At 33.9% G+C, this 14,130-nt stretch overlaps 1 protein-coding gene across 5 annotated transcripts in view; it reads left to right on the top strand.

Annotated features, from left to right (window-relative positions):
• Hace1 (HECT domain and ankyrin repeat containing E3 ubiquitin protein ligase 1) overlaps nt 1-14,130 on the top strand; it is a 169,160-nt gene that overhangs the window by 4,745 nt on the left and 150,285 nt on the right. For 3 of the 5 annotated variants that reach the window (XM_023722342.1, XM_023722341.1, XM_004637452.2), the window contains exons 2-5: nt 2,300-2,354; nt 3,572-3,661; nt 4,837-4,941; nt 9,891-9,966. In XM_023722342.1, coding sequence (XP_023578110.1) covers nt 2,300-2,354; nt 3,572-3,661; nt 4,837-4,941; nt 9,891-9,966 — 326 coding nt within the window. Of the gene's footprint in view, nt 1-2,299; nt 2,355-3,571; nt 3,662-4,836; nt 4,942-9,890; nt 9,967-14,130 lie in introns of those variants that run through there. The other 2 variants (XM_023722344.1, XM_023722343.1) reach the window with 2 other exon arrangements.

Raw genomic sequence — 14,130 nt, 5'->3', positions numbered from 1 at the left:
GAATCACTATGAGTCCAATCTAGTAGTGAGACCCTGAACACCCTGTAGACCCTTCCCTAAGAAAAAAAAAAAAAAAAAAAAAAGAAAAAATTGTCTGAAAAAGTAACCCGTAAAGTTGTTGTGTTTGAACTTATATTTGAGTTCAACACAGTACATTTAGTTGATTCATCTGTTAATACTTATAATCTGCACTAGTATCCTTCAAAATTTTTTTCATTAATTTTAAACTTAGAAAAAATAGAAATAGTACAGAGATCCCATGGAACATCTTGTACCTTAGTATAGTTATCAAAACCAAGAAATGAATATTCATGTACTACAACAATTAACCACACTACAGATTTTATTAGCATTTCAGAAGTTTTCCATTCATGCCCTTTTCCTATTTTAGGATCTGGTCAAGGATATTATGATACTATGATTATTCTCTGGTCTTTGATCTAATGGCCTTGAGACTTTGTAAATTTATTTAAAGAGAGAAAGGTTTATTTAGCTCACAGTTTGTGTAGGTTCCAGTCTATAATTGGCTGGCTTCAAGGCAGGGTGGCTTTATAAACAGTTCATGGTGGGCAGAAGGCAGCAAAGCAACAAGGAATGACCCTAGCTCTTTGTATCCCTTGTATCTCTTATGTGTTATAGAGGCCACTGCGTAGTTAGCACTCAGACTCTTAATCCTGGGCTCTTGATCCTAGCACTGCATCAAGAATTGGTCCTAGTGTCACACCTTTAGATCCAGTCACCTATAGCCACATGAGGCTTTGGGGGAGAATCAAGACACAAGCCATACCATTTCACCCCGGGCACCTAAGGACTCATGCGGAAGGCATTTAATCCATCTCTTAAGAGATGCTAAAATCCTAACAGTTTTAGCTCTACTTAAATGTCCAAGTTCAAAGTCTCCTCTTAGCTATAAGCCTCTATACAAATGAAAAGTTAAACACTTCCAAGATAGACATTTCCATTCCAAAAATTAGAAACACGGTGATGAAAAAAAATGGAAACAAAGCAAGACCAAAATCTGGCAGGGCAAAATGGATCCCTACAGTTCCATTTCTAACATCCCTGTCAATCTGTGGCAAAATGTGAACTCTAAAGGATTTGGGTGGTGCTGCCTCTGGCACTGTCTGTGATTGTAGCTCCCATGGTGGCCTTGAGACTTTCAAGAGGACTGGTTGTGTATTTTGTGAGATTTTGGTTAAAGTGGGTTTTGTTTTTTTTAGATGTTTTCTCATTATTAGATTGAAGTTAAGAGTTTTTTGGCAAGAACACTACAAGAGTGATGTATTTTCAGTGGTTCACTGATCAGAAGCTACATGATGTTATGAATTATTATTTTTAAAATCTTATTTGGTACAGGGTCTCACTACATAGGTCACACTTGTAGTGATCCTTCTGTCTCAGGCTGCCCAGGCGTGGGATTAAAGACATGTGCCCCATGCCTGGTTTTGGGGGCCAGCACAGGGTGCTGGGGGTTCTGGGGGCCAGCATAACATGCAGGTCCTTGTACTTAGACCACCGAGCTATGTCCCTGACATGCTGTGAATTATTTTTAAATATATTACCCTTTATCAGTTGATTAAGGCATTATCTGCTGGGTTCCTTACTGTAATTACATTTTTTTTCATTATAAATACCAATATTTTTGGAAACTGCTTTGATACTAGGAAATACCGTGTTTCACCTCAGACTTCAACTGTTAATCTTAGCAACATTTGAAGGTCTATATTGGATTGTCATAGTTAACTCTTTGTAAATAATTTATTAAAAAATAAACTTCAGAAAGAACTTGAGAAGTGACAATTAGTAGTATTTAAAAATAACTTTAAGACACTGAATGACATGGCATCACATTGACTTTGACCCTTTTGCTTTGTGTTTCTGTGAATTTATCCATTGAAAAAATCTGAATATATATCTTCTAAGTGTATTGAATAAAATTAGTTCTTAATGCTTCATAAAAACTGTTAAAGTAATTTCTTCTATTGGCAAGAAGCAGGTATATATTTTCAAGATTGCATGTAAATATAAAACATGTCTAAAAATATCTTTTTGGAAATAAATATCAGTTGTTAAGACTACAGAAGGTACTAAGTCTGCAGTTTTTTCCTTATGTTTAGAAGGTAAGCTCTTCTGTGATAAAGTAAAAGGAAAAAAAAGTTGTATAGTACCTTTGGTATTCTGCATTATTCTTATCTTTTCCTCTTTTAACTCTAATGTAGAGTTAAAGCTAATTTTAAGTATCACATCTTGGAAAATGTAGAAATAAATTAATTTTTCTGTTTGTTGTTTTTAAACTCAGATAATGAAACTGCTGTTTATACATTAATGCCAATGGTTATGGCTGATCAACACAGGTGAGTGCCTTTTTAATACATTTATGCTTTTTGAAAAGTAGGACATTTTATAAATGTTACACGCACATATACACATACACACACACGGCCCCATAGTGGTTTGGGCCTAGGTGTTCTGAGGCAAGTTATTTAATTTTTCCTCTTAGATTTTTTTTTTGGTTGTGAAATAAAGGACAAGATTTTCCAAGATCCATAATGAAGGTGTAAAATTTTTATTGTAAGACATTTTTAAGTGAATAATCATGTTGAAATCAAGTGTCTGGTTGTTTACTAACATAGATAAAACACTGGTGCAGAAGGTTAGAGTTGAAGGTCAATTTATTTCCATGTGCTTTTTCTTTGTTGTTTTTTAAGTTAATACAGAGCTGACCTTTTTTTTTTTTTTTTTCTGTACAAGGATTTGAATCCAGGGCCTTCACATTGAGCTATATCCTAGCCCTTTTTATTTTTTATCTTGAGACAAGGTCTTGATTTTTTTTTTTCCCCAGTAACAGGGATTGAACTTGGGACCTTGCACTTACTAGGCAGGCGCTTATGCCACTGAGCTATATCCCCAGTGTCAAGGTCTTATATAGTTGTTAAGTTGCCCAGGTTGGGCTTGAATCCTCCCAATCCTCTGGCCTCAGCCTCTCAGCATGCTAGGATTATAGGCATGTGCCACCATGTAGAGCAATGTGGATTTTTTTTTTTTTTTAAAAAAAAAACGGTTAAAAAGTTAACTTTTTGTTAAGGGGTTTTACACTTGTAACAGTCATCACTGGGTAGTTTAGTATAATGAGAATGTGGAGAGAAAATATTTTGAAACAAGTTAAAATAGAACTGTTTTTGCTTTGACTTTCCTTTAAAATGTCTAACTTTTTATTTGACTAAAATTAATACAGCTAGGCTCAAAATTTCGGCAACAGAAACAGCTAGAACTATTTCCTTTTCTTAAGAATCTAGTGGGAACTGAAGCCAACTTATTCTGTTTGGTGTCCTCAGAGCAGCTAATTAGCATTGTCTCTGTGGGAGTTAAATCTTTATCACCGGTTTCTTGGTCCAGGCCACTGGTTTTTAGATATTACTTTGCTACTGTGTTGCACTTAGAGAATAGTGGCTTGCCTTGTAATTGATAATGAGAGATGATTTTTGAATAATTAACAAGAAAAGCTGTTAACTTGATTTATTATGTTTTAAATTTTTTACATATTGATTCTTTCATCTTTTTTGGGGCACAGGTCTGTTTCTGAATTACTATCAAATTCAAAATTTGATGTCAATTATGCATTTGGACGTGTGAAAAGAAGCTTGCTTCATATTGCAGCAAAGTAAGATTAAAGAGATTTTGGTATCTAGAGTAAGCGTTACAAGCTCTGAAAGAGCATTATCTTGCAGTAGTTATGGAGAGGTAACAAGCAGCGAAGTATTTCTTTTGTTTCTTCCCTTTTGTGAGGTAGTGGATATTGAATCCAGGACTTTTGTGCTCAGCTACATCCCTGGCCCTTTAAAATTTTTATTTTGAGACAGGGTCTTGTTAGTTTGCCTAGGCTAGGCTCCGTCTTGCACTCTCTATCCCTCAGCCTCTCAAAATGCTGCACTTACAGGCATGTGTCACCACGCCTGGCCTAGCCAATTATTTCTTTATCCTGTTTAGGGTATAATGTGTTAAATAATTTCTGACTAGATAAATTGTTAACTTTGAGGCTGAACTCATTCCCCATATTCTTGTTTTGTGGCTAGCCCAGCATGTGGTGCTGGAAATCGAACTGCAGTCCCTGTGTACTTGCCTAAGCTTGCCTAAGCAGGTGTTTTGGAGTGCTGAGCTCTCTCGTGAGCCCTCCCCATGTTCTTGATATCCTATCTTATTCTGTGTTAGGCTTGGGGATTGTTTTTCCTAGAGTGCACACACCAAATCTTACTTTTACCCAACCAATTTTATAAGGGATAAAAGATACGTTAACTGTATGTAATGTCCTTGGCTTTATATTCTTTACTTAGATGCGAGTGTAATTTTTATCCAGTTTTCTACTGTAGTTTTGGTCAGTTAACTAAGTGATGTATCTATTTTTTTGTGGATTTGGGTAGGTGTGTTGAAATTAATTGTTTATAATTAATGCTTTGGAAAGCCAAAATGTTTAGAGTATATATATATATTTTCATAAATCAGTCCCCTTTTTGCTTTATTTGAAATTCTCAAAATTTTACTGCTTTCAACAGACTGTGTGTCTTGAGAATAAAGGATATTTAGTCTTTATGACAGAGGTAAAATTGCAAACAAATCAGCATGTTAAAAATAACAAGCTTCACTAAGAAGAATATATGCAGTGTGTTAATTATTGAAACTGTCCTACCAATTTGATTTGAAACTGTCTCATTGCTATTTGTTTATCAATAAAATTATGGCAAAAAAAATAACAAGCTTAATAGAATGTGTTGTTCTTTAATTAAGTTATCTCAACTATGGCTCTTCAGTGTATCTGACCTGTCTTTAATGTTGTTTTAGTTGTGGATCGGTGGAATGCTTGGTCCTGCTGTTAAAGAAAGGAGCAAATCCTAATTATCAAGATATTTCAGGCTGTACACCCCTTCATTTGGCTGCTAGAAATGGGTAAATATTTAGTTTCCTTAGATAATTGAAGTTATAGTATCAGTTATAATAAACGGTATTCAAAGTACTCTACCTTGATTTGATCATTTTTTCCTCGAATATTTGCCTGAGAAAATCATATGATGTATTTTATTTCTTACAATTTTTTTCTTGTAAGGCTTGTTTTTTTCCCCTCTTTAAAGAGAATCTTGTAACATTATATTGAAATTATAAAATAACCTCTTGTAGGTGTCTCACCCAGGCACTGTGTGTAGGGTAACACTGGAAGCCCTGAAGTGAAACTGTTCTGTGACTCAGTGTTAAAACAATTAACCTGTTCCAAAAATGGCTTCTGATGTAACACTCTCAAATATGGTGGGTTTCTTCTCCAGCTGTAGCATGCCCTGTGGAAGAAGTCACTTTGGGAGTAAAACACCATACTGTTTTTTGCAGTTTACTATAGTTGTGGGGTTTTCTTGCGGGGAGCACTGCTGACCTGGTCTGTTGTTTGTCCTTGGAGCTGCTGACCCTCTGAACTTACCTATTTCCTGTAGGCCCTATCCTTGTCCATGACTTAGTTAGTAGGTCGGTTGAGCGACTTTGCAAATGAAGTGCAGAAAACAGTTGGCTCTCTGTGAATGCAGCTCTGGTGAGAGTCAGAATCTAGTGTTCTGGCTGCTGGCTCTGCTGCTGAGGTTTCCTATGGGCACGGGCTGGTCACTGCTTCCTAATTGACATATTTTTTCACTGTTATTTAATAATTTATTGTATTGGTCACTGGTATTTTTCTTGTTGAAAATTTATAGCTTTTATTTTCTGAAGAGTGTTATTTTTATCTAATTTTTGGTGTCTTTTCCTGCTTTTTGCCATTCCTAATTTCATGGCTTATTTTCCAAGTTGCTTAGCACAATAGTATGTATCCACTTGTAGATTTTTTTTTTAGTATATCTCTGTGATATAATAATTACATTCATTTTGGGGAGTTTGTAATTATAGATATTGCATCTAATAATTTTTACTTCCCCTCCCTGCCCTTCCATCTCTCCCTATCCCCATAAGGTCCACCTCCCTGTTGTTTCTTGGATTTTATTGCAGTTGTTTGAGAATGAATTGTCCCAGAGTAGGATTTCTAGTTAGCTTTCAGTGTTAAAACTATTTGTGAAAAAAGTTTTCTAACTAAATAATGTGTTTAAAAATTATTTAATAATGCAACATTCCAAAAAATGAAAACTTAGAAATGTGGCATATTGGGTATACTTTTGCCTTATTACAGAGAATACTGGTTATTACCATGGACAACATTATTTTATGATCTCCTGTAATTTTTTGTGGTTATTCAGTCTTTTTTCTGTGAAGCAGTTCAGATGTCCTGTCTCTTGTGTTGGCCTCCATGGGTATTTTTTTTTTTCTTAAAGTTCCCTTTGACTGAGAAATAAATCTAAGATAATGGGAGTTAAATTTAAAATAAAAATAAGTGGCTTTTAATTCAGACCTTGAAGAATTTAGATTTATAAATCTTTTTTTGAACACTATGAAACTTCTCTACTAAAGTACATTTTTATTGTGTCTCTTGTTTTCTTTTTCTTTTTTTTTTTTTTCTTTTGAGGAACCGGGGATTGAACTTAGGCCCTTGCACTTGCCAGAGAAGCGCTTATTCCACTGAGCCATCTCCCCGGCCTTCTTTTTTTTTTGAGACAGGGTTTCACTATGCAGTTTAAGCTGGCCTTGAACTCACTCTGTAGCCCCCAGGCCAGTCTTGAACTCACAGTAATCCTCCTCCCTCAGCCTCTAGAGTTCTGGAATTATAGGCATATGCCACCACACCTGGCTTATTTGATTAATCTTGAAGATACTTGTTTTCTGTTCTAGGATCTTAGATAGTTGTAACTGTCTTTGTGAGATGGATGTGGAGCTAAATTGATTGCAACAATCTGAGACCAAAACTTTTACACAGACAACAAGGATAAAAAAAATCAAACCAATTAACATGTAAGCCAGTTTAATTGTCCACTGTTTTAGTAGGTAGCAAGGTGTTGATTGAACAGTTGTTTATATAATAGTACATCAGATATATTGTTATATGTTGTGTGCTAGGTTGTAGAATAAAATATGCATTCCCTTGCAGAATCAATCTCAGGTCCAGATTCCTTATGCCAGATGTTAATAGGATAGGACAAAGAGCTGAAAAGATTTCATGTAGTAAAATGTTCAGTACTTTGTCAGCAACTGTAAATGAAAGGACACGTTGGTGTAAAGGATTAAAAACATGTATTGTAATTGTAATAGAAGACTTAGTTATAAGACTGTTGCAGGGACCAAGACATGGGACTTAAACTTGAAAGGTGAAATATTTTTGGTTTGCTAAAGACTTGTATTATTTTTCTGAAATAAAGGCTTGAAAGTGTATATAAAGTAGTGCAGGGGCTGGCTGGTATGTAGCTTAGTGGTGAAGTACTTCACTAGGAAATAATTTTGATTGCTATTTTTATTAACAGCAACTGAAAAGACCATTGCATTTCTGAGTGAAGAAATAAGACAGTATGATTTTTAGCATATAAGCAGAACAAAAGGCACGAGTTTATGAGCCATTCTTTAATTTGGATACGCTTTTACTTTCAAATAGATTACTTTCAATATTCAATATGTGAATATTTTGGTTTATATTATATATTGACTGCCTTGTATGTGGAGGAACTTAGTAAATGTTTGCTAAGTCACTCAAATGCTTCTTTCTTTGTATAGCTACTGATGTTTCAGAAGTAGCTTTTGTACTATTGATTTCATTATGGATTCAGATTTGTCCTTCTTAAAGTAGAATTCATAGTAGAATTACGCCTTTTTGTAGTCCTCCTTTTTTTTTTTTTAATTCCTTCAGGTATCATTGTTAGGTGGATAGTACATTCTCAGTTCAATTCTTTTTATTTGAGTGTGTGTACTGAGGATTGAACTCAGGACCTTGAGTTTTCCAGGCAGGCCACTTATGCTGCTGAGCTATCTCCCCGGCCCTAGATGGGTAATATATTTCTGTTGGCCTGCTTTAGGGTTTCTCCTCTCACCAGTAATGCTATTTGTATTGGTTTGCCCTCCTTTCTAAATGTGGACAAAAAGCAACAAAAATTGTTGGATAAATATGTTTGTTTCTCTCCTATATTGTTTGTACCTTTTGTAGTTCATTTATGGAACGGGGAGCATTCTTGATTGCTGCTTTTCTTTAACAACCCATACTCTAAAAAACACTTTCTTGGGTCTGTTTTGCTGGTCATTACCCAACTCTTTACTTTGGAAATAGGCCAATCCAGCTTTAGAATAGGTAGAGCCACAGGCTTGTTTGTGTATAAGCACAAACTCGTATTTTAAAGAATGTTCCGTTTTAATAGGATTTGGGCTTTTTCATGATTAGTGAGAATTTGTCTTGTGAAGTTTTAATAGTGTTTTAGACTAAGCAACTTTGTAAATGTTTGAACTACACAGTTTAGTCAGAGGTTTTTCTTACATTTTAAAATTATTATGCAAATTTTAATTGACATCTTATTTCATTTCAGATACAAAAATCAAAGCCAGACAGAAATTTAAAAAAAAAAAAAATCAAAGCCAGACGTTATTTTTTTCTTTTAGAAAGAATTTCAGCTATTTATATATTGAATATAGACTTTTTTTTCTTTAATGACTGAGTCCTTGTCCTATGACTGGATTGTTAAATGAATTGGTCACTAAATGAGGGATTGTACATAGTGTGTACATTGTGATATTAAGACCAAAGAAATGGTTGAGGAAAATCCAACATAATGACTTTGCTTTTATTTCTGTAACTTTTACATGTAGTACTGTAATGTGTAGCAGAACATGAAACTACAGTACTGTACTGAAGCATACCATCAGCAGAAATTACAGTGCTTTGTAAACAAGTTGTATTGTACAAAAAAAAACATTGAACCTCTATAAATATGATGTACAGTTTATTTGCAGGAGCTAAAATGCAAAAACAATCTAGGTGTTCATGAACTGATGAATAGGTAAGGAAAATATTGTGTATGCATATAATAGATTAATATTCTGCTTTATTTTATATATTTATTTTTATTTATATATTTGGTACAGGGTCTCACTGTGCAGCTCAGGGTCAGGGTTGGCATGGCATGTGGTACCGGGGATTGAACCCCAGACCCTGTGCTTGCCTAAGCAGGCATTTAGTCCACTGAGCTATCTTGCTAGCCCTTTAACCTTAAAAAGAAAGGAAATTTTGACATATGCTATAGCATGAATGAACCTTGAGGACTTTATATTAAGAAAAAGAGAACTTTAATCTTAAAAATTGCTAAGGTGGAAAGTTTTATGTGTCTTATACCACAATAAAAATAATTGCAAAAAATGAAGTGACCTAGAAGGTTTCATAGATACACATTTTACTGATTATGTGATTATTTTTATAGCTCATCTTAGTATCATAAATTTTACATTCAAGGGAGTAGGATACATTGAGGCATTTTGTTGTATGGATTTCCCATCCATTACATATGTATTTTCTTATATTTATGATTATTTTTCCTATTACTTTGTCAACGCTAAAAGTTTTTCTGCATTTTGATACATTTGTTTTGATGACATGATATCCAGATGGTGCCATTTCTTTACTCTGTTACCTTTGTGTCAGTAGAAATAACTTTGTATTTTAATAGTGTACAATTCAATTTTACAGATACAGTTTGAAATTGTAGATAAGGATGTTTTTGAGACAGGGTCTCACTGAGTAGTCCAGTCTGTCCTTGAGTTAACTATATGAACTAGGCTGGCCTCCAACTCCAGTGAACCTTCTGCCCTGTCTCCTGGGTGCTTGTTTACAGGTGTGCACCACCATGCCCGGCCCACAGGTGAAGATACTACATCATCAGCTAATGTTATTGTAGTTAATATCACAGTAAAATGATTGTTATTTTTATGTTCTTCAGTACTAGTTCTCTTTTTCATTTCAGACAGAAGAAATGCATGAGTAAATTATTAGAATACGGTGCTGATGTCAACATTTGTAATAATGAAGGCCTTACAGCAGTAAGTGCTATTGATTTTATGAGACTTAATTTTTTTTTTAGAAAATAATCTTAAATGTGATGATAATGCAAAGTATAGTGTTAAGTTTTTGCAACTTAATGCTTTATAATTAAGAAGTAGAGTGAGTTGAGGTATAGTTTTCAGTTACATTTATAAGAAAAGTTGTAGTATATTGTATTCCTTTGTTTTCATTTACTTTGAAGTTTTGTTCCCCTGTCTCTGTCACTTTAAATGGGCCTCTTAGGAACATCTCTGCCAAAGTATGTATCAGTGCATTATAGGAGTTATGTTGGATTGTGGCCTGTAAATATGTTTGGTATGTTTATACAGCTAGGCAGAAAGGAAAAAACAACACAAGAACTGAACATTCCTTATATTGCCAAATTCAGAGATAATCATTGTTAACATTTTGGCCTATGTTCTTTCAGGCTTGTTATGTATTAAACTAGTAATTTTATCCATTTTTTTTGGTCAGTTTTTGCAAAACTAAGTTAATGTATTTCTGATCAACATATATATTGTGGGGATGTAGTATGGAATTTTACTGAGGGGATTGTTGAAATCTCAAAATTTTTATTAAATCATCATTATTTTTTGTCTTTTGGAGACAGGGTCTTGCTATACAGTTCAGGCTGATCTTGAGCTCACTTTGTAGCCCAGGCTGGTCTCAAATGCTCAGTGATTTTCCTGCCTCAGCTTCCTGAGTGCTGAGATTACAGGCATGTGCCAACACTAAATCATTATTTAATTGAACATTATTTACTAGAAATTGACATAAAATACAGTTATGTGATTATTGAGCAGTTATCATCATCATGGTTTTTTTTTTTTTTTTTTTTTTTTTTTTTTTTTTGTAGTGCTGGGGATTGAATCCAGGCCTCATGCATGGTGGGCAAGTGCCTCAGCTCAGACTCTCAATCTTCCTGAGTACCTGGAATTAAATTACAGGCATATGCCTCCATGTTTGCCTGGAGCAGTTATTTAAAGGGTGCAGTAGATGTTAACTTTTTGTGGTTGTTGTAAAATTTAACTTTCTTAGTACTCACAGATATTGTATCTTCATTTGTGAGTAAAGAACATTGAATATTTACTTGCCAAGCTCAGTCTTAAGGCCCCCCACCTCTTGTTTTAGTTGTACTAGGGATTGAATTCAGGTCCTTGTGCATGCTCAGCAAACATTCTTCCATCGAGCTACATCCCAAGCCCCTCAAGGCCTTGTTAGGGGGAGGACATAAGAAAAAGGTTAAGATTTGAATTTTTCCGAGTGGCTTATTATAGAATAAGTTCCATCATGATTATTAGATGAAATCTACAAGAAAATTAATACTTTTTACTTACTAGCAATACAATAGTAATCTTTCCTCTGTAAGGATTGTATTCTGAATACTTACGGAATGGTAGAAGACACAGGGTTATATAAACTCCTAGAAATGACATAGATCTTTCTTTAGGACATTACCCAGGTTAGGCAAGATAATATTGTCACTGTTAATCTGTTCAGTTGCAGTTTTTGTCTGCCATTATTTCCTTCTTCATGAATCCCTATGTTAAGAAAGATGCCAATCTTTTAAAATAGCATTTTATTTAATAAAATAATTTATGTATACACTTAAAGAGTCATATTGTTCTACGAGATTTGCTATAGAAAGTAGTCTTAGCCTTTCTCCGCAAACTTTCCACTCCAAGTGTACCTGTCCCATGTATACTTGTCTCTAGATAATTCCTGTCAGCTATTTTAATAGATTTTAAAAATTCTATATTTTAAATCTAAATATGCAAAGGCTAACTTTTGATTTTAGGCATCACTTGTTAACCTTTGGAAGGCAAAGTTACTGTTCTGTTTTTCAGCCTCTTTCTCTATCACGTATAAGCAAACATATGTGCCTCATGCCCTTTCATTATAGTCATTATAATTTTAGGCCAGTTTTCATTGTTCTTATTTTTTTAACTAAAGAAAAACTTTTCCTAGTTATGCTAAGTAATCTTCTGTAGTTGTTTTTCTTTTTTGGGAGCCTTCTATTTTATCTGGTAAATAATTGTCTTCTTTGAAGAAAAAATTGAAAAAATTGCCTCAGTATAGTCTTAAGAAATGGTACCCAGAAATCCTATACACCTTTTGTCTAGTTTCCATTATTGATAATATTTGCAAAACTAGTTACTAGTTAATGTCACAGCCAGGATATTGATGCAGTTCATCTTGTTGAAATTTTCACAGTGTTGTTATATGTGTATATGTGTATGTACATCAATTTCTATAGTTTCATTCACTGTGTATGTTCATATATTTGCAACTGCAATGTTCTAAACTTTCCAGTGCAACAAAGATCTCTTGTATTGTCACTTTATTATCATGTCTTTTTCATGCTCCATGCCTAACACCTGATAATTGCTGAATCTGATTTCTATTTTTAAAATTCTGTTATTCAATACTGTTGTATAAATGGAATTATCCTCTGTGGAATCTTTTGCTGTTGTCTTACTTTGCTGATCATATTCCTTGGAGATTTACCTATGTTGTTGCTTATCAGGTTTGTTCCTTTATAGTACTGAGTAGTATTATGTGGAGTGGATTTACTGTTGTTTCTTTTAACTGTTAACTACTGAAGAAAGTCTGAGTCAGGTTATGGGTTGTTTATTAGGAGTAAAGCTGCTGTAAACATCAACATTCATGTGCAAGTTTTTGTTTTAATGTAAGTTTACATTTCCTAGGGATAAATGTTTAAGAATGCAATTGATGGGTTGTAGGATATATAGTTCATGTTTAGTTTTAAAATATGCTTGCTTTTTTCCTAGAGTGGTTGTGCCATTACATAATACATTTCCACCAGTAATACATGAGGATTCCAGTTTTTCAGCATCATTGCCAACTATTTGTAGTGTGACTTTTATTTTAGCCATTGTAATGGTTATGTTATATATCATTTTGCTTTAGTTACCATTTACCTAATTGCTTGTAATGTTGAACATTTTTTCATAGACTTATATCATTCGTATGTCCTCTTACATGAAGTGAACTTCCAGCTCATGTCATTTATCCATTTTCTAAGCTTAGATATTTAAACAAAACAAAACAAAAACAGTTGGGAGAATTCTTTATATATTCAAGAGAATAGTGCCCATTCAAGTATGCAATTTTGACATATTTTCTTCTAGTCTTTGCCTTTTTAAGCTCTTAACAATATGTTTTGAGAACAAAAATAGTTTGAAGTTTTGATTGAGTCCATTTGATCAGTGTTCCCTTTTATGGATTATGTTTTGATATTAATTTGAAGAGCTCTTCTTGGCTCTGGCTCTTGAAGATTTAGTCTCATCTTTTTTCCTAAATGTACTACATTTTTTACATTTTGTATTTGTCTGATTTCTTTTTATTTTTTTGTCTGATTTCTTTTGAATTAATATTTGTATAATTTATGAAGCTTAGGTTGGATTTAATTTTTTTATATCTAACATTCAGTTATGTGAGCATTATGTTTTGAAAAGGCAATCCTTCATTAAGTTGGTTTTATATTTTTCTCAGAAATCAGTTGGGCATATCTGTGTCACCCTCTTCTGAGCTTTGTATTCATTTCATTGATCTGTGTTTAAAAGAACCACACTGTCTTGATTATTAAGCCTTAATATTAGAATAATTTATCCCACTTTATTTTTGTGTATCAAGATTGTTAGTTATTGATTCTATTTTGCTTGCCTGTCTGTGTACAGCTTATAATAAATTTGTCTATTCCTACAAAAAGCTTTTCTGGGATTCTGACTGGAACTGCATTAAACCAGTAGATCATTGGGCATAATTGACATCTATATTATGTTTAGTCTTCAATGCATAAACACACGTCTCTCTGCACTTCTTAGGTCTTTGATTTCTTTAATTAGCATTTAGTACTAGGGATTTTATGTTTTGTAAGTGTATTGTGCTTTTAGTTTGAGTTTCTACATGTTCATTGTTAATATATATAGAAGCATTTTTTTGGTGTGTCGATCTTATATTTTACCTTTTTTTCTGAATTCAGTTCGTGCGTGTGTGTATGTATGTGTGTGTATGTATGTATGTGTATTTGTAAGTGTGTATATTCCTTGGGATATTCTATATAAATAAGCATAATAACCATGTTCTTTCTTTCTGTCCTGTCTGTCTGTCCGTCCGTCTGTCCGACAGCCCGTCCGTCC

The sequence above is a fragment of the Octodon degus genome, unplaced genomic scaffold (assembly GCF_000260255.1).
Source record: "Octodon degus isolate 3935 unplaced genomic scaffold, OctDeg1.0 scaffold00090, whole genome shotgun sequence".
Taxonomy (NCBI): Eukaryota; Metazoa; Chordata; class Mammalia; order Rodentia; family Octodontidae; genus Octodon; species Octodon degus.
Note: the sequence above shows the minus strand (reverse complement) of the source record. Positions and strands in the feature narration are given on the sequence as shown.